Source organism: Lacerta agilis, chromosome 13, assembly GCF_009819535.1.
Source record: "Lacerta agilis isolate rLacAgi1 chromosome 13, rLacAgi1.pri, whole genome shotgun sequence".
Classification (NCBI taxonomy): domain Eukaryota; kingdom Metazoa; phylum Chordata; class Lepidosauria; order Squamata; family Lacertidae; genus Lacerta; species Lacerta agilis.
The window spans coordinates 23,751,099-23,772,691 of NC_046324.1; the positions used below are offsets into that span (position 1 = coordinate 23,751,099).

Below are 21,593 nucleotides of genomic sequence, written 5' to 3' on the forward strand. Positions count from 1 at the left end.
GGAGCCAAAACGTCTGACTCACAAGGCGTTCGACTTCCAAGGTACGACTGCACATGTTTAATTTGGTGTTGACAATGAAAACATTGGTACCGTACTTCCATTTTCAAAACACTCTACTCTTAAACTCCTTGACATATTGTCTATCCTTAACATATACATCGAGGCTTCAAAGCACATACATTTCAGTAATCCTTCAGTGTCAGCCCAGCACACACAAAAATGGCACCTAGACTTATTTAGGTTCTTGCAGATGGAGAACCTTTAGGCGCAACCTGGTTCCATGCTAATTTCGAACCCTGGTAGGAATAGGCTAAAATAGATGTGGACTGTCTCTGGATCAAGTGACTTTTCTTCTATAAATTCTTGAAGTTCTTAATCTAGCTCAAGGTTATCATCTGAACTAGCCAGATGTTTAACTAAGAATCTGTCGCGGCCGGTCCATTGTTTGAAAAATAAAACTTTAGAGCAGTCTTGCTCAAAAACGGCAGCTAGATATTCCGTTTTGGCGACTATAACCTTGGTTTGGGGAGTCATTTGGTGCCTGGCTTATACATCTGAGTTTCTGATCACTGAGCAAGGGACAGGAACACAGGAAGCTTCCTTACACCAAGTCAGGCCTATTGGTTCATCTAGCTCAGTACTGCGTACCCTGGCTGGCAGCAGCTCTCCAGGGTTTCAGGCAGGGAACATTGGCAACCCTCCCTGGAGGCGCAGGAGTTTGAACCTCAGGCCTTCTGAGTGCAAGGCAGTTGCTCTGTCCCTGAGCGACACTTTGCTAAGCTCTGGAGGTAGCCACAGAAGGGGAAGAGTGAAAACTCTTTATAAAATAAAATAAGGAAAGTTTGGTTTAGAGATCAGCTTGGATTCACTGGCAAAAGAGTGGCCTCAATTGAAATGAAGGAAATTTCAGATATGGATGAGATGTTTCGTCTTTCGCCCTTGAATAACTGAAATACCACCCCAGGCCAGAGGCAAAAGGTTAAAGGTGGTTTTGGAGGTGGATTTCAACTCCATTTTCTTCTTCTTTGTTTAAGGCAATTGTAAATAAGATTACACAATTAATGGAGAAGGAGGAAAAAGGCCTCCATTCACTTTGCTGGAGGGGGAAAGAAAATAATTGCAGCTAATTTCCTAATATAGCCCTATTCACATCTTGGATGCCTATTAAATCTAATATCATGGTGCCAGAGCCCCGAGGCGGGTGGGTGGGAAGACAGATTTAAAGGAAGCCTTTTCAAATCAGGATGTGAAACGCTGCAATAATATAATACACTTATGTTATATACAGTTGTGCTATATATTTCTGAGCCCAATACAGCTGGGCTCGGAAATAAGCCCAAGCAAGTTTAAATGGGTCTAACCCAGGGCTGTAGCCTCCTATGCCAAGTTAGCTTCTCAAATAACTGGGAGATTCTTCATCAGTCAATTAAGTGCTTGCTCATCTCCACTCCAGCTGGGGCTTTGTCAGGGGAATTTTCTCTCCCTCCTTTTAAATCGTTTTTTTACCTTTTATTATTGCAAAGGATAGGAGGGTGGGAGCGAGGAAAATGTAATTGACAATGTCACAATGGAGGAGGGAAAACTTCAAGACAGAAAACTCCCCCTCTCTGCCAGTTCTCCTAAGAGAAACGTTTCATATCTCCCCCAACAATATGATGTGTGGCGACACAAACAGTTATTTAACCAAAAAATATCACCCAATATTTGATCAGAGAGAAAACAATTAGCAGCGGAAAGGCTGAACTCCCAGATTTATCTTGCAGAGAGAGGGAAGGGGGGGAGGAGCAGGCTTGGGGGTGAATGAGAGCTTTTCAATGCACTCCGAAGTTTGATTTAATTATTGTTTTCCCCATCTTCCAACCCTCGTTTTTAACTGGGCACCTGCCGTTCCTTTCCACAACCTGAACAGCACCAGCTACCACTGCACAGTATCAAGTGTAGTCCTCTGTGTACCCACATCTGGGAGTAAGCCCCATTGACCGTGGTGTGGGGGCTTACTTCTGAGTAAACTTGCAAAGGGTTGTGTTGTGAATGGGTTACCAGACTCCCGGAATCTTATCTCCTCCACCACAATGACAAGCGGGGGGGGGGGGTTTGCTTCAGGAGGGAAGCCACCGTAAATGCAGAACCCCTCCTAATATTTTTCAGATGCTCCAAAACTAAGCTGAAGCCTTCCCAGGTGTTAGCACTCCAAATACAATTGCTAAGGGGAAACAGGAAGGAATTTGTGGGGGGGGGGAGGCCTCTAAGGAGACAGCCAGAAAGAGATCAAACTAGCTCTGACCCTTTTTATTTTTTTCTGCAAAGCTACAGGAGGCTCAATCAGGGATTCCACAGAGGGGCACCGTGAGAGGTTTGGTCATATGAAATCTATTTACAGCTACCGTATGGGATCAGTCCTTGCACTGTCTAACATGGGTGGGGGGGGGAATGAGCAGGGAGCATATTGGGATCTACTGGGAGATCTCCGAGTGATTCACAGTAGATCAGCATGTGGTTCTGACTCCTAATCTCTAGCGACTGCAACTAGAAAGCTTCTTTTTTTCCCTTTTTTTAAAAGCACAGGGTGGGCGAGGAGAGGGAGAAGAACGTAAGTTTAGGTTCAAAAGGACCTGTGTGCTTGGTTCTGGTAATGATCATAATAACTATTATATTACTATATCATTATCCCATCCTATGGAACACCCTCCCATCAGATGTCAAACAGATACACAGCTGTATGACTTTCAGAAGACATCTGAAGGCAGCCCTGTACGGGGAAGTTTTTAACGTTTGAGATTTTATAGTGTTTTTAATATTTTGTTAGGAGCCGCCCAGAATGGCTGGGGCAACCCATTCAGATGGATGGCATATAAATAATAAAATCATCATCATCATCATCATCATCATCATCATCATCATCATCAAATTCCTTCATTCTTAACCAAACCACTTTGTCTTCCTTCCTTCCTTCCTTCCTGTACTTATTACTACATTTACTTTCCACCTAGGAGCTCAGGTACATGGCTCTCCCCATCCCCTCTTTTACTCTCACAACCACCCTATGAGGGAGCTCAGAGTAAGAGGTGTGCCCAGCAAGCTTGATGGCCAAGTGGGAATTTGAATCCTGGTCTCCCAGGCCATAGTCACAAAACGCTCTAACCACTATACAACATTGGCCTTTTTGCACCTGGCTGTGATCGGTGGCCTCCGGATTCTAGTGAGAAACAAGCAAACAAATGAGATCCTGCATGCCTGATGTTCGCCATCCTTGGTCTAATATCTAATCCATGTTCTGAAGACTCACTTGAAGGCCATTGGGGTTGGGTTTGCTGTGAGCAACCCTCTTCTAGGGCCTTGCTTTACAGTACGAGTAGGAAACCTTTTCATCTCCAAGGGCCACACCTTCATCAGGATCAGCCTTGTGGGGCCAAATCGGACAGGTGGATGGGGCTGCCCAGCTATCAGTCCCATGACATCACAGTGACATTACATGCAAGGTACTTTGAAGTCCCAAAGCTGGGGCTTCTAAAGGGGAGAGTTTCTCCCCTTGATTTGGCAGTGAGTTGCAAGGATCCTCTGCTAAAATTATAATGGGGGAGGGAAACCCTCCCCTTTAGCAGGGGATTCCAATGCACAGCCCTTCCTGATCCAGGAAGGGGTGTGCATCAGGATAAAAGGGAGGTTTGTTAGCAGGGAATCTAAAGCAGGTCTGGATGGAAACCTCTATGGAAACGATGGAAGAGAAACTCCATTTTAGCAGATGGCTGCAATGTAAACCCCTTCCTGGATCTCCAGGGTTTGGGGAAAGGGTCTTTCCTACCTGGAGAGACCAAGGATTGAACCAGAGAATTTTTGCACTCAAAGCACTGAGTCAAAGACCCTTGCACACTCCAAACAAAGGACATACTAGCACTAAGCAGCATAGCATTAATGCTTCCCAAGATATTCTGTTGGAAACCTGCACTGAAGCTACCATGGAGCTCTCTTAGGCTGAGGCTGCCCTGGGGAACATGGCTGAGACTCCTCCACGAGCGGCCATTGGCCAGTCCCTCACTGCCTCTCTTTCTTTGAAAGTGCAATTATGGGCCCGCTCACTTCCTGCCCTGTTGCTTTTACGGGCTTGCGAAACACATGAAAACAATTATTTTTATCCTCCTGCAAAACCAAAACTTTCTAGACTCTTTTGGGTTGACTGGCCAAGGACAGGCTTTTTCATGAGCCATGCTACATAATTTATTGGGTTTTTTAAAAACTCTGTAAAGTTTTTTAAGAAAGAAAAAAAAAAGAACTCCAGTAAAGCTCAGACCAGTTCGTGAGACTGAAGTAATTCCGAACTGACTCTTTCACGCACAAACCCCCTAATCATTTGTACTTAACAGATGTTTATAGTCCATAGAGAACTTGACTTGCTACAGGAAACTAACAATGGTATTGTTCAGAAAATGGAAATAAGAGTGTGAAGAGGAAACAGCAGTTAGGGCTGGAATATTTCTGTCCCCTTCCAAACTAAAGCTTATATACTGATTGCATTTATATATCACCTTTTCCTCCAAGTTGCTCAGGGCAACATACATGGTTCTCCCCCTCCTCATTTAATCCCCAAAACAACCCTGTGAGGTAGGTGAGGCTGAGACACAGTGACTGGCCCAAGCTCACCCAGCGAGCTTTGTGACCATGCAGGCATTTGACCCCTGGTCTTCCGGGTCCTAGTCAGACACTCTAACCACTACACTAAGCACAGTGGTACCTCAACTTACGAATTTAATCCGTTCCGAATGCACATTCATAGGTCGAAAAATTCGTAAGTTGAAAAAAGCAATTTTCCCATAGGAATGCATTGGAAACGAAAAATTCGGAAAAATTCGTAAGTCGAGTAAACCGCATCTAAAATTCATAAGTCGAGTAAACCCCATCTAAAACCGCCAATGGATGTCCTTCGGATGTCAAAAAATTCGTAGGCGTGTGGGCACTTTTTTCATTTGTAAGTCGAAAAATTCGTATGTCGAAAAATTCGTAAGTCGAGGTACCACTGTATTTAAAAGGCACATTCACACACACACCCCAACAACCAGCCCAATAATTAACTTCAAGTTGCAGTGGAAACACCAAACACACTAGAAAAGTCCTACTGGAGACTGCAAAGATGGGAAGAACATAAGGTGAGCCTGGCTGTGAAATCAAGCTAACGGCCCATTTAGTCCAGAATCCTGTTCTCACAATGACCATCCGGGTGTATCTGCGGAGATATAAAGGCCACAGCACTCTCCGGGGCCAGTGTTGGAAACTCACGATATATAAACTAGGCGCCAAATGGATCCTTAAACCAGGGTTACAATCGCCAACAGGGAATGCTTCATTGCCATGTTGGGTCCAGACGGTTCAAAAGTCATGTTTTTCAATAAGACTTTTTTTGGATCCTGAAATTCATTCTGATTGTGCAGATAAAATGTGATGGCTAGGATTCTACAGGATGTGCTGTTCATGTGTGAAAGCAGTCAAGATCCAAGGGTCCCCAGGCATGCACCTCCATATGGTGGCGACATCAGGCGTCATCCTGCCACCCAGGCATCTTCACTTGGTTGCAAGTGGCCGATAGCCAGGTGCAAAATGTGCCTGGTGAACTTCAAACGCTGCTCTGCCCACCTGAGATTCACAGCAACTGGTATTCAGAGGCCTAGTATCTCCTAGAGTAGAGGTAACAGAGAATAAAGATTGTGGCTAGTAGTAGCCACTGATAGCCATGTCCTTCAAGAATTAATCTAATCCTCTGTTAAAGCTGCCAGACTTAGCAGTCAGCCTCACATCCTGCTGGCTGATTTTATAGCTACTGCTAGTTTTACTGTTGCTGCAATGATTGCTTTCGTTTCTGATGTTTCTGATCTGTTTTATGTTTGTTTTATGGTTCTCTTTCGCAGGCTTTCTTGAATATCTGACCTGAAGCTTCCAACCTTCAACTTTGCTGGGTGCCGGGGGCTTCGCTCAAGGAAAATCCGGCACGTGGATCTGCTTGGACAAGCTGTTCCTCGGAGCTGGTGGAATGGGGAAGGCCCAACCCAGCAGTGGATACCATGGGAACAAGATCCAGACCATCCCAACAGCAGCCACTGTGCCATGGCAATAAAGCCAGCTTCCCTTGATCTCTCCATGCCACACAAAGGAGCTGGTGTGGATCAGAAAGCCTGGTGGGGGTGACATAAAAGAAGTCAGTCTTGATGGACAGCCACTTCCAAAGGCAGCATAGAGGACAGCTGAGTTGACTTTGGGTTCCAAGGGGAAAGGACAAAAGGGGCTCATGAGAACAAAAGCAGGAGTAAAGAAAGACTAGAAAGAGAGAAACGCGGAATGGGAATTTTGTTCCTCGGAAATGCACCAGAAAAACCAAAACCCCGAAAGCAGCACTTTCGCTCACTCATTCACTGCATGCCCACATACTCAGACCCAAAGGAGGACCAGATCTGTTTCCAGGAAGTCAGCAGAGCAGCTGCCCCTAACAGAGAGTTGCACTTGAACCCGGGAATGTTAACACGTAAACCCGTCTTTCCTCAACCAGGTACCTTCAGGTTTTGAAGTACAACTCCCGTAGCCCCAGCCAATGGAAGCTGTAGCCCAAAACATCCAGAGGGCACCAGGTTGGGGGACAGCTGCTGTAAATAATCAGCTGACCCCCCTGACCCCATTCCCATCCACCTTTCTTTCACTCCCAGCACAGCTCGGGTTCACACGCTGGAGAACCAATCTGCTCCTTCCTTTTGTTAAGCTGGCTGTTTTGATTAGAAATGAGAGCGGATCCAATCTCGGCACTTTCAAATGCATTTCTATGCCCAACGCCAGCTTTAATTTCATATATCATGTCAACGTTTTTTATTAGTTAAATGATACCCGGCGTGCGGTTTAAGCAGGGAGAAGGAGAGATATATATGGGGGTATTACACCAATTTAGGTGAAAGCAATCCCATTCCACATCAAAAACAAAACTAAACCCATGTAGGCAGAGGAATTAATGAAAGCTTAGACCCTTGAATAATTTAAAAAGTGAAGCCCTAGTTAAATATAAATGACAAGATTTAATTCTAGGGCTCTAACCGAGCAGGGTCTGCAGCTCATATCCTGTTCTTGTCCCTGAAAACTGGGCTCTGTGGCAGCAGACAAAAGCTGTCCATCACCCAAGACAAAGACAATTTTTTGGATTTATTTTTTAAATATATAGCGTCAAGGTTTGCAAGCTGTTGCAAACCTAGTGTTTCAAGTTACCCGTTCCTGATCCTTTATCCTTCAACTCAATTACTGAGATCCTCCGATGGGGCACTTCTGGTGGCTCCTCACAAGGCCCCTGAGATTTGGTCAACCTTTACTAGGGACCGAGTCTTTTGCGTGGCAGGCCCTGTCCTGTGGAACTCACTGCCAGTGTAGACTCAGCAGCAGGGCCAACCCAAAACATGTTGGGGGCGAACCGCAACATGGCTCCCAGTTCCCTTCCAAATTTGAATACCAGCTCCTAGGATCCACGGGAATCTGGTTTGCCACTGTGACAGCAGGATGCCAGACTCTGATCCAGCTATCCCACCCCCCTCCCCCTGCCTTTGGAAGCCTTGTAAGTCATTGCAGGAGAAGGGCTGTGAGCAACAGCAGACCAGAAACATTTCTAGGACCAAGCTGAAACTGTCAAGCTTCCCTGTTACTTTTCCTATTGCCAAGGGATGAAATGCTGTTAATGCAATATTGTTATATTTCCAGTACTGAAATGCTGGGAGGTTTTGAATATTGTTATATTTGCCGTGACGCTGTTGTTTTATTACGTTATCATGAATTTTTTCTCGCAATGGTTGGTTTTGAGGTGCATTCTTGTTTTCTTTGTTGTAAGTCACTTTGTGCGGGATTCAAATAAAATCATGAATGAAACAACTTGGTTCACTGGTGGAACAACTTGGAATACCTTAGAGCTGCCACCAGTGGAGTTCTGAGATCCTGCATGAATCACAAATCAAATGTGGGAGGAGAATAGTGCAATAATAATGCAATCCAACCACACAGATTTCTCTCCTTCAGGCACACATACCAGTTCAGTGCCACAACTACCAGTGAAGGCAAGTGTTAAATCTTGATCTAGAAACAGGACATTTAAATGCTGCATTCACAAGAATATGCAATGGACAAGTGTTCAGTCTCTTCTGCGAAATGGGGTCATTAAAGATCTACTGTCACAAGCTGTTGGAAAGAGGAGTGTTAAAAGTGCACCTTTTAGTTGGCTAGCCCACATTTTACTCAAGAGTAGACCCATTCAGACTAGTAGAAGCAGGTTAGTAACGCCCATTTAACTTCCACAGTAACTGCTTTGAGTATAACCGGCATTGGTGTTTTAAGTTTCACACAACAAATTAATAATATTTCATACAAAGAGGACTGGGAGGTGAGCTCAAGGGATACCTCGATTCCTTTAAGCCACAAGAGATACAATCTTCAGGAAGATCAGAAAGCAAAACCATGCCCTGCAAAAATCAGGATTGTTTGTCTGTTGTTTTTCTACCCTCCCTAATACCCATCTAGCTGTCTGGTGGTTTGCATTTATGAAGGGTTCAGCTTTCAAGAGATTGTCAGATGGGGTGGGGTGGGGAGAGAAAAAAGAATCAGCATTATTTCAATCATCTTAATTGCATACTATTATCCGCCCTGACATCATGACAGGCACGTGCTAATAAGGAGAGCTCCCTAATTGCATTTAGTTAATCAGCGCTTTGTACTTCACAAGGGCCACAATACACACTCTGCTCACCTTTGACTGCTGGAGGTGCAAGTGTTAGGGACCTCCGTTTGGTGAAACCCACAGCCTCATCCCTCTCATTATTCGTTTCCTAAGAGGCATCTCACCTCCAGTGAACAAAATACCCTCCTTTCCCTCTTGGTCTCTTTTAGACCAGCAGTGGGAGCTCAGAGGTCAAAGGCAGCTCTGCTCTGGGCCTCTCTACCTAGCCCTTTGAACTCTCCCCAGGCCACACCCCTCACTGGCGCTGCCCTGCACCCCCAGAGTCTTTGCCTGGCTGGGATTTGTCCTTGGACTCTGATCATGCTCCTTGTGTGTAGGAACTAGCTTGCTCTACAGTAGTAATATTCACATTCGATGCTCTGCACACTTTGGCCTCCCCATCAATGGCATGTGGCCCTTCAAAGGCTACTCGGGGGGGGGGGGAATGCAGGCTGGAAAAGGCTCTCCACTCCTGTTCCAGGCAAGGCATTCCTTGCTACCCTCCTTGCCTCTTCCTTTCCCTCTGCTCTTCCCCATTCCCCCCCCCCCCAACTAATACTGTTTGATTTAGATTTTAGGCTGCTTGCAGGCGGAGACCATGGAAAGCATTACAGGAGACCATAGGAAACTGCCTGATACGAGCTCAGTCGATTTGCCCACCTAGGCTAGTATTGCAGACTCCGGCAGGCAGCAGCTGCGACCCTTTTAACTACAGATCGCAGAGGGTGAATCCAGAGCTTGCGCATACTGAGCATCTGCTCTGCCCCTGATCTGCAGTGTGCACAACTGTCCACCATGTACACAGATCATGCTCTCAGAAAGTTAAGAGCCTGCTGGATCAGGCCAGTGGCCCATCTAGTCCAGCATCTTGTTCTCACAGTGGCTGACCAGAGGCCTCTGGGAAGACTGCAAGCGGGACCTGAGCACAAGGGCACTCTGCCCACTTGTGATCTCCTGCACAATGCCTCTGACAGTGGAGGAAGAACATTGCCATTGTGGCTAGTGGCCAAAGTGACTGGTAGCCACTGGTAGCCTTGTCCTCCCGTGTGAACAGCCACCAGCAATAATGGATCATGTGATGGTTGTGCTGTAGGAGTTTCCAAAAGAAGTTGTGGGGTGGGGTTGGAGAAGGGACACAGCAACCTCCCACTTTCCCCTTTTCTGACCTAAATGTCCCCTTCCTCCTGCCTATTCACTTCACATAAATTTGGAGGCTGGGCAGCAAAAAAAAAGGGGGGGGAGAATGATGGCAAACAGGAGGAGCAAATGCTTGCAAAGGTTTCAGCTCAGTAGTTCCAAGGCGGAAATCCCTGTAATGTTTTTACTGTTCTGCTTCAGTCCGGTGGGTGGTGTTAACTAACAAGTTCCTGCATTTCTTGAAAGGTAAAAACCACACGTTGCAATAAAGCCTCCTGCTTTCGAGGATCAGGAAAAGAACACTACTCTCATGCCCAACTTTCCATCCTGCTTCCCTTGCGGCTGTTTTAAGAAGGCTGTTTCTCCCAATCACGTTTGTGCAATGGCTTGTGATTTCGCTGCCTTCTCTATCAGTGGCTCCGTGCCATGCCTGCTTGGCTCAGAAGAAAACCCCTCCAAGTCCAATGGATTTAATCGCAGGTAAGCATGCACAAGATTGCAGCCTTCATCTTCCTTCCCGTCCCTGGTGCATGCAAAGGAACAACACAGAAAGAGAGTGCCTCTGAACAGGCAAGGCATTTTTATTCCCCATGGCCCACATTTTGCAACTGTGTTTTTTTAAAAAATATGAATTTAAAGGGGGCTTTTCTGCAGACATGTTAGTGAACATCCTTATGGAAACTGGTAGGGGAAAAACATTTAAAAGTCCTATTGTATGTAGTAGAGGCTTTTCTCCAAGATGCCTAGTCTTCTCATCAGTATCTTTCCAAGCACATCAACTTCGACCGAGAAAAGGTCTTCCTGACTCTAGGAAAAGGCCAGCGCAGCCTAGCATCTTTCCAAGAGTAACCAACCAGAGACCTACACAAAGCAGCACACAAAAGACAACAGCCCCTTCTACCTCTGCATGCCAATGTGGCATAGTGGTAAGAGTGAAGCTCCAGGGCTTGGGAAACCAGGGTTCAAATCCCGCATTTGGCCATGACCTTGCGCCAGTCATTGCCTCTCAGCCAAATCCATCTCACAGGATTCTTGTAAGGAAAAAACAGGAGAGGGGGGAGAACCATGTGCACCACCTTACATGCCTTGGAGGAGAGATATAATAAACGTAATAAAAAACACGAAATTAAAAGACGCCTGCTTCTTGGGAGGAAAGCAATGACAAACCTAGACAGCATCTTAAAAAGCAGAGACATCACCTTGCCGACAAAGGTCCGTATAGTTAAAGCCAGTAGTAATGTATGGAAGTGAGAGCTGGACCATAAAGAAGACTGATTGCCGAAGAATTGATGCTTTTGAATTATGGTGCTGGAGGAGACTCTTGAGAGTCCCATGGACTGCAAGAAGATCAAACCTATCCATCCTTAAAGAAATCAGCCCTGAGTGCTCACTGGAAGGACAGATCCTGAAGTTGAGGCTCCAGTACTTTGGCCACCTCATGAGAAGAGAAGACTCCCTAGAAAAGACCCTGATGTTGGGAAAGATGGAGGGCACAAGGAGAAGGGGACGGCAGAGGACGAGATGGTTGGACAGTGTTCTCGAAGCGACTAGCATGAGTTTGGCCAAACTGCAGGAGGCAGTGAAAGATAGGCATGCCTGGCGTGCTCTGGTCCATGGGGTCACGAAGAGTCGGACACGACTGAACAACAACAACAATAAAAAATAGTTGAGCTCAGCGTATGAACATGGGAGTTCTCATGACCAATACCGTTTACATAAACAACAGCATGCCCTATTATTCCATCTTACTCCGTTTGCTATTACTGTATCCATATACATTAGCTGGAGTGAGAGAAGTATCCTGTTTAGATGGCAAGCTTGAAAGTCCAGCTAAGAGGCTTTATGAAGGTCCATGCTGGGGTAATCTCAAGAGTCCACCTTCCTTCCCCTTCCAGTTCTGCTATCTCAAGCCACTTTCCTTTCCCATGAAATGCTCTTGGTGCATTTGCCCCTTGTGCTTTTGAAGTTTCCTTGATGCTTTAAAGTTAACCATCCATTGCGCACCTATGGATACCTCCCGATTTGTACCGGGATGTTGCCATCCCAGATAAGTAAGAACAGTAAGGAGAAGAAAAAGCCAGCACATCCCCATTGACGCCTGCTTTGTCCCTGAAATCCACAACCATTTCAGCAATTCTGTATTTTGAAAGGAGCAGGGAGAGTGGGACTCGCGAGACCCACGGACTCCTCCATACCCATCGGGTTCTCTGGACTTTCCCTCCAGCAAACTGAAGACACGAACCCCCTGCTTGCACCCTACTTCATACTAAAAGGGTATCTCAACCTCTATACTCCACAAACCCCTTCTAGCCCATGATCATAAGGACTGACCAAAATCGGACCATACCAAATGTCCATTTAACAGTGCCAATCACATGCTGGGAACGCCCACCGGGACCAGACAGAGAGAGCCACCCCCAACTGCCGAACCCCAGGACCTGGTGGCAATCAGAGGCACCCTGTCTCTGGGAACCAGAGGTGTCCTGCCTCACCACAGCATTGGTGCGGGGAGAAATCTCACTCTCCACATGGCCTATTCTTAACACACAACAAATGGAAGCAATTGCAAAACCATGGCTCAACCCTGCATTAACAATGTACACTGCTCCTTACCATAAGACCCAACAGGACCTAGGAACAGAGAAAGGGAATTTACAGCGAGTCGGACCATTGCTCCACCTGGGTCTGTACTGCCTACACTGGCTGGCAGCGTCCCAGCTGAAACCCCAGAGAAAGGTTCTCCCTGCCCTACCTGGAGAGGTAACCAGGATTTGAACTTGGGATCCTTCTGCACGCAAAACAGATGATCTACTACTGAGCTACTACAACCACTATCTTTTTTTGGTAAACGAGATTAAATAAATACACCAAAGACGGGTCAGGCAATAGCTACCAGTCACTGTAAAAGAGGCATGATTAGACCCCTGGAGCCCAGACGCTGGGGAAAGATGCCATTGAGAAAACCCAGCTCCTTTCTGAGCTTTGCAGAGGCATCTCTCGCTCCTTAGGCAGCGCTGGAATCAGAGCACCAGGGCGTGATTTCGGTCTGGTCCGAAGCACAGCGCTCCTGATGCTCTTAAACAAAGAGGGTGCGGAGGAAGGCGAGAGTGGTTTTATCAAGTGCAGAAGCCTTTATCCGAGGCAGAAGGGCGAGCGCAGCTCCTTCCCTGCAAGAGCTGGTGCTTCGCCCAGAAGCTCCTCTCTTTCAGCCTCTCCGTTGTGCCTCTGAAGGAGGCGAGGGAGGCGGAGAGAACAGGCGGATCGCGGTCGTCGGTTTATTTACTGTGACTTGGCACGTTTCCCTCTTTGGAAGAGGACTTGTTGACAGACCCATGTGCTTTCCAGAGAAGGGGCGGAAAGAAGGGGAGAACCACGCGCGCACCCAAACGCAGCCGGAGAAAAGCCGGGGAGGCAACAGCCGAGTCCGGAGCTTCGGGGTGCGATTGCCATTTACACACACACACACACACCGAGAAAGGGGCTCCCCCGCCCCGTCGAAGAAAAACAAAGTCTGAAAGGGGCGCACGCCCAAAAGTTGAAATCTCAGCTAGTCAGAGGAGGGGGCTCCCTACCCTTCCTGGAGAATCGGTGCCCCCCTCGTCCCCCTGCCCTTCCGAAGGGAACCCCGCGTGCCTACCTGCTGCCAGGGCGGCGGAGACCAGGAGGCAGGCGAGCGAGCAAAGCAGCAGCAAGGGCCAGCCGCGGGGAGCCATTGGCTCCGGGAAGATTGGAGGGGTCCTCTTTTTTTTCCCCGCTGGCGGGTTTCCCCGAACCCTTCTCTCGACGACGAAGCTCCGTCCGGCGCGGCTGCCTAGCTTCTTGCAGGCGTGGCGAGGAGCCCACGAAGCCGCACAAAGCAGCGGCCGCGCACGTGCGCCCGCCGCCGGGCCCAAATACGAGCGCCCTCGGAGCCAGGCCGGGCCGGGTCGGCGGTGGGTGAGGGGATCCGTCCGTCCGTGGGGCAGGCCGAGCCTAACGCCTCAACCTTCGCCTCGAGGAGAAGCAGTAGCGGCGGCAGCGAGGGCGGGAGGAGCCTGCGCGGCGACGAGGGCGGCCTTGCGCCATCTTGCCGGACGGGCAGCCGGCCTGCCTGCCTGCCTCTTCGCCGGCGTGCGCTCTGGCGCGGCGGCTCTCCCTGCGCCCGGCTCGCCTCTCCTGCCTGCCAGGCGGCGCCCCAGCAGTAGCAGTAGCAGTAGCAGCAGCAGCAGCAGCAGCAGCAGCGCTGCTCCGCCGCCTTCGAGCCCCCAACCCTCCTCCTGCTGCTGCCCCGCCCCTCCCTTCCCCTCCCCTGGGAGTCCCCAGCAAAGGGGGCAGAACAAAAGGCGAGCCAACGGCCGGCCGGCCGGCGCGCTCCGGCTTCCCTCCGACGGGACGGACCCCGCCGGCCAGCGCGCACGGCCAAATAAAGCGCCCCCAATGACTTCCTGAGGAGGAGAGGGGGTTTTTGCCGGGGGAGGGGGTTTCTTTTAAATGCAGCTAGGAATCAAAGCAGGTCAGACGAGGGGTTTGGGGGGGGGTTGAGGGTCTCTGCCCTCCCCAGCGCAGCTTTGCAAAGGGTTGAAAAGCCTTTCTCTCCCCCCCCTCCCGTTGCAAAGAAAAAGCTACGACCGATAATGGGGTTGCCCCTCTTTGTGGGTCTGCAATGTCTGCGCCCCCTCCCCTCAAAAAAGAGTCCACCCCTAAATAAATGCACAGATTTCACCCCCTACCCCGCCGGCCCGGTGAAAACGCGTGGTGCAAATGTGAGGCAATGGGGGATTTGTTTGACGGGGGGAGAGATGATTATTTCTGGGTAGAAAAGTTAGTTGGGGCGGTCGAGGAAATTTTGCACAGGGGGGTGGCGGCGGCGATGAGTTGCGCGGTGTTGGAGATTCCCTTAAGGGAGGAAATTTCTCCTCCGGATCAGCAGCGCTGTCGAAAGCAGCAACTGCGGTGGTGTCGGGAACTGGACAGTGTCAAAAAATCTACACCGCTGAAGAGGTGTGCCGGGGCAGGGGGGTTGCAAAGACAGGGGTCCCGTCCCGATAAAGCATGAAAACATTCCTACAGTTTCCCAGACCCAGGGACTCCCATACGCTCCTCCCACAGGCAGGGACAGACGAGGACCTCTGCGCCCCGAAACTGAGCCCGGGCGTCCCACAAGGCCTGGTACTAGAGACGGGCGAGAGTAGCGGTCTGCGGAGAGCAGATGCTGAGCTGGGATTCGGGGGGTTGAGAGAGCGAGAGAAACAAAAGATGCTCGCTTGACATTCAGACGTTGCGGCGCAGCAGCCCGGCTTGGGAAAGAAGATGGTTGTTGCGGGGGTGTAAAGTAGGGGTACTTTTGCATGTTGGTTCCCCGCCCTGCCCCCGTACACTGTTCAATACTGAAGGGAAGGGAGGCCGCTTCCCGTGTTTAAATCAGCTCCTCCTTTTCATTCATGAGGACTGGAGCCTTTTATCTTTAAGAAGGACCACAGCTCAGTAGCAGAGCATCTCCTGTACCTTCAGAAAAGGCCCCACGTTCAATCTTCAAGTAAGGCTGGGAGAAGCTCTAGGCTGCTGCCACTCAGTGCAGGCAATGCTAAGCCAGATGGGCCAAAGGCCCGCCTTTGCCTAAGACTCTGTTTGGAGCGGGGGGGGCAAACTGTGGTTCACTGGCAGAGCACATGTTTGGCATGCAGAAGGTCCCAGGTTCCGTCCTAAAGAACTGTGGTATTCCTGTCCTGTTTATGCTCTCCCTCGCTCCTCGTTCGGAAACCTGAAGAGTCACTTCAGGTCAGTGCAGAAGGACCAATGGTCTGACAGTGTAAAGGCAACAGGGGCGTTACTTAGAGCCCTAAAAAAACCATCTTCTGTGGCAGCCTCCAGGGAGCGCTCTCGGGGGCTAAAAGGTCCCAGTACCAGGATTTTTGTGTCCAGTTCTGGGCAGCATAATTTAAGAAGGATATTGACAAGGTGGAACGTGTGCAGAGGAGAGTGACCAAGATGATCAAGGCTCTGGAAACCAAGCCTTGTGAAGAACAGTTGAGGGAGTTGGGTATACTTAGCCTGGAATAGAGGAGACTGTGAAGAGATATGATAGCCTTCTTCAAATATTTCAAGGGCTGCTGTCACATGGAAGAGGGAGCAAGCTTTTTCTCTCCTGCTCCGGAAGGTGGGACGCAGAAGCAATGGATTCTAATGGCAATAAAGGATATTTCAACTAAGCATCAGGAAGAATTTTCTGACAGTAAGAGCTGTTCGATGGTGGAACAGACTACCTTGGAAGGTTGTGGATTCTCTTTCACTGAAGGTTTTTAAGCAGAGGTTGGATGGCCATCTGTCATGGATGCTTTAGTTGAGATTCCTGCATTGCAGGGGGTTGGACTAGATGACCCTTGGGGTCCCTTCCAACTCTACAATGCTATGATTCTGTGAGGACTCGGTGACAGTTACCGGGTCAGGGATAGGAGTCATGTCAGCTACAAAAATCTTGCATGTGCTCATGTGCCAATGTGGTATGCTACTTTCAAAGGGAAAGCTGCCGTCGAAGCAAAGTCAACAAATATATAAATTAAGTTTTAAAGCGGGGTGGGCAGAGAGATGCAGGAGTTCCTGTGCAAAAGACCTGGGACTGCTTGTAACGCCAGCTAATAACATCCCCTTATTCCTAATGAAGTCTGGGGTCCTCTGCCGCTTAAATCGGCTTATCCCGATCCCTTGCCTGATGAGAGAGGCAGGCATGCTTCTTTCTAGCCACCCATAAGTTTCAGAAACCTCCAGCGTTATTTTCATAGGATTGTATGGCTGGAAGGAACCCCAAGGGTCATCTAGTCCAACCCCCTGTGGTACATGGTAGCCCATCCAATTTGAAACCATACCGGACCCTGCTTAACTTCGCAAGCGTGCAAGCAGTTTTATTGCTGCGCTGTAAGAAAGATCTCATTTCTCATCCGGAGTCAGAAGCGCCCGAGCTGCGGAGCGTCGGGAATGTTCCCAAGCTGGGCTCCGGCTCCATATATGCCCCCCCTGACCCCCCCTCTCTCTCCAGTTCCTCTGAAGCACCTCTAGCCGGACTAGATTGTATTAGCAAACAGTGAGCGGGAGCCCCTTGCAAGGGAAGAGCAGACCAGGGCGGCTCTCACTTCGCCGGAGCAGCTACTGAATTCCACAGCCGCAGCGAGCAGATTAGGCCGGCGCTTGCAATAACAATCACAGCTGCATCGGGAGCAATCGCACTTTCGTGGATAATTAGGAGGAGGAAAGAGGGAGGGAGACGCGGGCGAAATGAGGATTTCGCTGTTCTGGTGAAAGACCTGTGTTTGGGGGTCCGCGTTTTTGGCAAGGCCAAAATTGCATCGCGCAGGGACATACAGTACTGTATTGCAAACTTTTTGCTGCTGTTGTTCAATGCGAGGGCCACTTTCCTTGGTGAGGAACCTTCGCGGGGGGGAGGGGCACATGCCGGCGGTCGGTGGGTGGTGGGGGCCATCCTATCCCATCAAATCATCCCGACTGAACCCCATTGTAGTTGCAAATTCAGAGGTGCAGGGATGCTTCATGATAGTCACCGCCACTTCCCCTCTAAAATAACGCAACCATCCACGATTATACAATGATCTTATAATTATACAGTAATAATAACTAGGGATTTATTGCAAGGATCAGTGCAGATCTCCATGTGTTGCCTTCCAGCTAGCTCTGCTCTTTTCTGTGCGTGCACGTGGCCAAATATTTGGAGTGCTCCCATTTTTTTGGGGGGGGGGGAGTGACTTAAGTTGTGTTTTCCATCAAGTTCCATTGCATGTAGCAGAAGTTGCACATCATTCTCTTGCAAGTGCGTTGTGTTTTCAGTGTTCCTTCGCTTTGTAACATCTGGATGCAGTTCAAAGTGCTGGTTTTCACTGATAAAGCCTCTTGCAGCTCAGTGCCCCAATGCCTCAAGGGCTGCCTCTCCCCATATGAACCAACCTGGACCCTGTGATTGTCATCTGTAGATGGGCCCCCTTCATGGAGGTCTGGAGGGTGGCAACACAAGAACAGACCTTTTCAGTGGTGCCCCCCCCCATTTGTGGCATGCTGTCCGCAAAGAGGCTCTCCTGGCACCATCATTACACATCTTTAGGTGCCAGGCAAAAAACACTTCTTTTTTCATTAGTTCTTTGGCCTTTTTGTGTGGTGGAAGAAGAAGAGTTTGGATTTGATATCCCGCTTTTCACTACCCGAAGGAGTCTCAAAGCAGCTAACATTCTCCTTTCCCTTCCTCCCCCACAACAAACACTGTGAGGTGAGTGGGGCTGAGAGACTTCAGAGAAGTGTGACTAGCCCAAAGTCACCCAGCAGCTGCATGTGGAGGAGCAGAGACACGAACCCGGTTCCCCAGATTACGAGTCTACCACTCTTAACCACTACACCACACTGGCTCTCATCTAGCTTTTTAAAAATAGGATTGTCTTTTAGATTTTTTTAAATGCATGTATGTTTTCATTTGCTTAAAATATTTAAAGTTCCTTTGAGCTGCCGCGGCAAAAAAAAAGGCAACCAATAAATTTAATAAGTAAAACAAACCAATAATGTAGCTATACCAATATCCCCTCTCAGGCTGACTACAACACCGAAGACGGCTACTCTGCAAAGAACCTTGCTGCAGAAATGGAAACATCAGCCTCTCCCCGCCACCCACTGTCACCCAGAACACTGCATTACTGCCACTGATGATTCTCCCAAGTCTTCCAGCTTGGGAGCCCACCTGGGAAAGAAGAAATATTAAAAATAGATTGAGCCGTGAGATTTCCAGGGGAGAGGTGGTGGTCAGGATGATGTAGCACCCCCCCCCCCCAATCTGCTGTGTCCCCCCCTGGAATTTATACCTCCCTGACCATGCCTAACACTGGCAGGAAATAGGACATGGCCATTTCGAAGAGGAACACATCCTGTGAACACCCCCTCCCCACCCCAGTAACTCTCAGCAGAATGCCCCCCTTTTCTCACTCTGCTTTTTGTAATTAAGTCCAACATCTGGTTTACTTTCTTCCCTAACTGTTGCTGCACACAGAGCAGATGTTTTCATCCTGATGGCCACACCAGCATGTAAATCTATTTCCTGAGTGGTTCCAGTTCATTTAAAACCTATCAACATGTATGTAAATAACCAATGGGCATGATGGAGTTCATTAATCTGTGATTGGCAGGTCCGGTGATAGGGTGGAGGGGTTGGCGTCTAAAGCCAGACCTGATTTAATATCCCCAGATATAATGAAACCCTCAAAATCTCTGCTTTTGCTTATTTCCCCTTCTACCAAGTGACAGGGAAAAGCAAAGAAGAAAGCAAAGAAAGTGATACCAGGTTGAGTCTCCTTCTTGCCATGTTCTTTCTGGGAGGCAGAGGGTGAAACCCCCCAGGGGCCTTGCTCAATGGCAGGGGCCTGAGGGCACTGTGGGTTTCTCCGAACCCTTTTTAAAGCCTCCAAGCGGGTAGCTGCCGGCACACTTTGTAAAAGTGAATTGTATGATGACGATGACGATTTATACCCTGCCCATCTGGCTGGGTTCCTCCAGCCACTCTGGGTGGCTCCCAACAGATGATTATTATTATTATTATTATTATTATTATTATTATTATTATTATACATTAAAAACTTCCCTAAACAGGGCTGCATTCAGATGTCTTCTAAAAGTCAGATAGCTGTTTATTTCCTTGACATCTGATGGGAGGGCGTTCCACAGGGCAGGCACCACTACCAAGTAGGCCCTCTGCCTAGTTCCCTGTAGCTTCACATCTCGCAGTGAGGGAACCACCAGAAGGCCCTCAGAGCTAGACTTCAGTGTCCAGTGCTAATCCTACCCACCCGTTGAAATGAAAAGTAGCCATGTTCAATGCACCTGTTCTGAGTGGGGTAAGCCCTGGATATGACTCATAGATACTTACCAGTAGTTTACTTATATTTTTTTACAAAAGAATAAGAACAAACACCGCAAAGGAGCAAAAATCTACTGCTTTTATTCTTCCTTTTTTAATTAAAAAAAAAACAAGCATGAGGTAGTTGTTGTGTTAAGGGGGGGGACACCATAGAGAAATAGCAGTACAAATGCTACGCTAGAGACACACACTACTAGATTTTTTTTCCTTTTTCATATAAAAATTAAATAATATAAAGATGCTCTGAGGAAATAAAAAATACATTGTCATACATTAAAAAGGAGAAAAAAGAGAGAGGCCAATACCTAAAATATTAGGTACAAGAACCTAGAGGGCCCCATCGCAGCAGGAATCCCTCATCGAGCCCGCAGTGAAATTAACAAGAGCCCTAAATGGACCCCCGTTCCTTTCAGTGGGGCTGAGGCAGGAGGGCTTCCTGCCTGGAAAGCGACCTGTGTTAACACAAACATCCAGGCTAGTGAGGTGACCCAGTTGCTGGAGATGGTTCTCTATTTTCGGAACAAGTTGTTAGAAGCACTCGCAGAGTGTGTAATAAGTCACGGCAACACCTGCCTGCAAGGAAAGGGCCAGCATCCACCAGAAACATGGGGGCAGGGGGGAAGGCTGCTTTCCTGCTGATGATGAACACAGAAAACATAGGGAAGGGTTGGGGGGGGAGCTTTCTCAGCCCCAGGGCCACATTCCCCTGTGGGTAACTTCCCAGGGGCTGCATGCCAGGGCTGCATGGGGGCCAGAGGCAGAACCAACTAGATTTAGAAGTGTGCCAACCTAAGAGCCTCCTACAGCCCCACCCGCCCCTCCACATTCTCCATGAGACAAACAGGAGGCAGTATTGCAGTTCAGGGACACAGCCCAGCTGGGCAAAAGCACCTAGGAGGGCTGCATTGCCAGATCAAGAGGCCCATGGAGGTGTGTGCATCTTTGACCCCCCCCTCCCCAGGACTGAGGCTCTCCACCCCCGTGGAAAGGCTTTCATTGCAGGGGAGGAAAAACTGACCTGTGGTTGTGAGCATGTCAGGGTGAAGGCTAAAGTGAAACTGTTGTCTGGGCCAATAAAACCTTCATACAGCTTGATTCGGCTGAACGTATAAACCGGCCCTAAATACTGCAACTCTCACATAAGGTGAGGGAGCAGGGGTGTTACAGCAGCATTGCAAGGGGGGGGGCAGCGGTGACCCTCTCTACTCAATCAGAGAAGTCAGCATCGGTAGAGGATGCAATCCAATAGGAGGCCTGCCTGGGAGGGGGAGGGAAATTTCAAGGAATAGGTTGAGCATTTCGGAACAGTTCCACAGCCCCCCTGTGCCCCCACCCCAACACTTTCCTGCTGCCAGATGTTGAGGACCAGGTTGGCTTTTAAGCACCAGAAGAACACCAGATGAGCTGCAGCGCACTCAGAATACCTGCAGACTGAATTCTACGTGCTGGTAGTAGAAATACGTTACTGCAGTCCTTGGACCAAAGGCAAGTGGGAAAGGATCGCCATATTGTTCCCAGGGCCCTTTTTACAAAGGTGAAGTAGAATAAAGGTTAACCAAGGACTCCAGTAACGTATTTATATATACGGTGCCCAGTTCCAGTGCAGAGCATCTAATGCACACTTGATGCACAACACAGTTTCCTCTCCTACTTCAGAGAGGGAGATCCAACAGCCTCCCAGAAACTGCAGAACTGCAGGTTTAACCATCCTGATTGCTGTGTACCACACACTTGGAAAATTTCACCTGGTTCACTGTTAGACTGGAGACAGACAAAAGTTTTAAGCTGAAAGTGGGTTGAGAGATGCGACCATTCCGATGGCCTTCCATACTGAATCAGCTCTCATCCCTCTGT

At 48.7% G+C, this 21,593-nt stretch overlaps 1 protein-coding gene across 1 annotated transcript in view; it reads right to left on the reverse strand.

Annotated features, from left to right (window-relative positions):
* The window catches only part of IGDCC3 (immunoglobulin superfamily DCC subclass member 3), a 100,766-nt gene extending 87,121 nt beyond the window's left edge, over window positions 1-13,645 (reverse strand). The window contains exon 1 of the mRNA XM_033168002.1: window positions 13,497-13,645. Coding sequence (XP_033023893.1) covers window positions 13,497-13,572 — 76 coding nt within the window. The 5' untranslated portion in view covers window positions 13,573-13,645. The remainder of the gene's footprint in view (window positions 1-13,496) is intronic.
* Window positions 13,646-21,593: the final 7,948 nt, after the last annotated feature.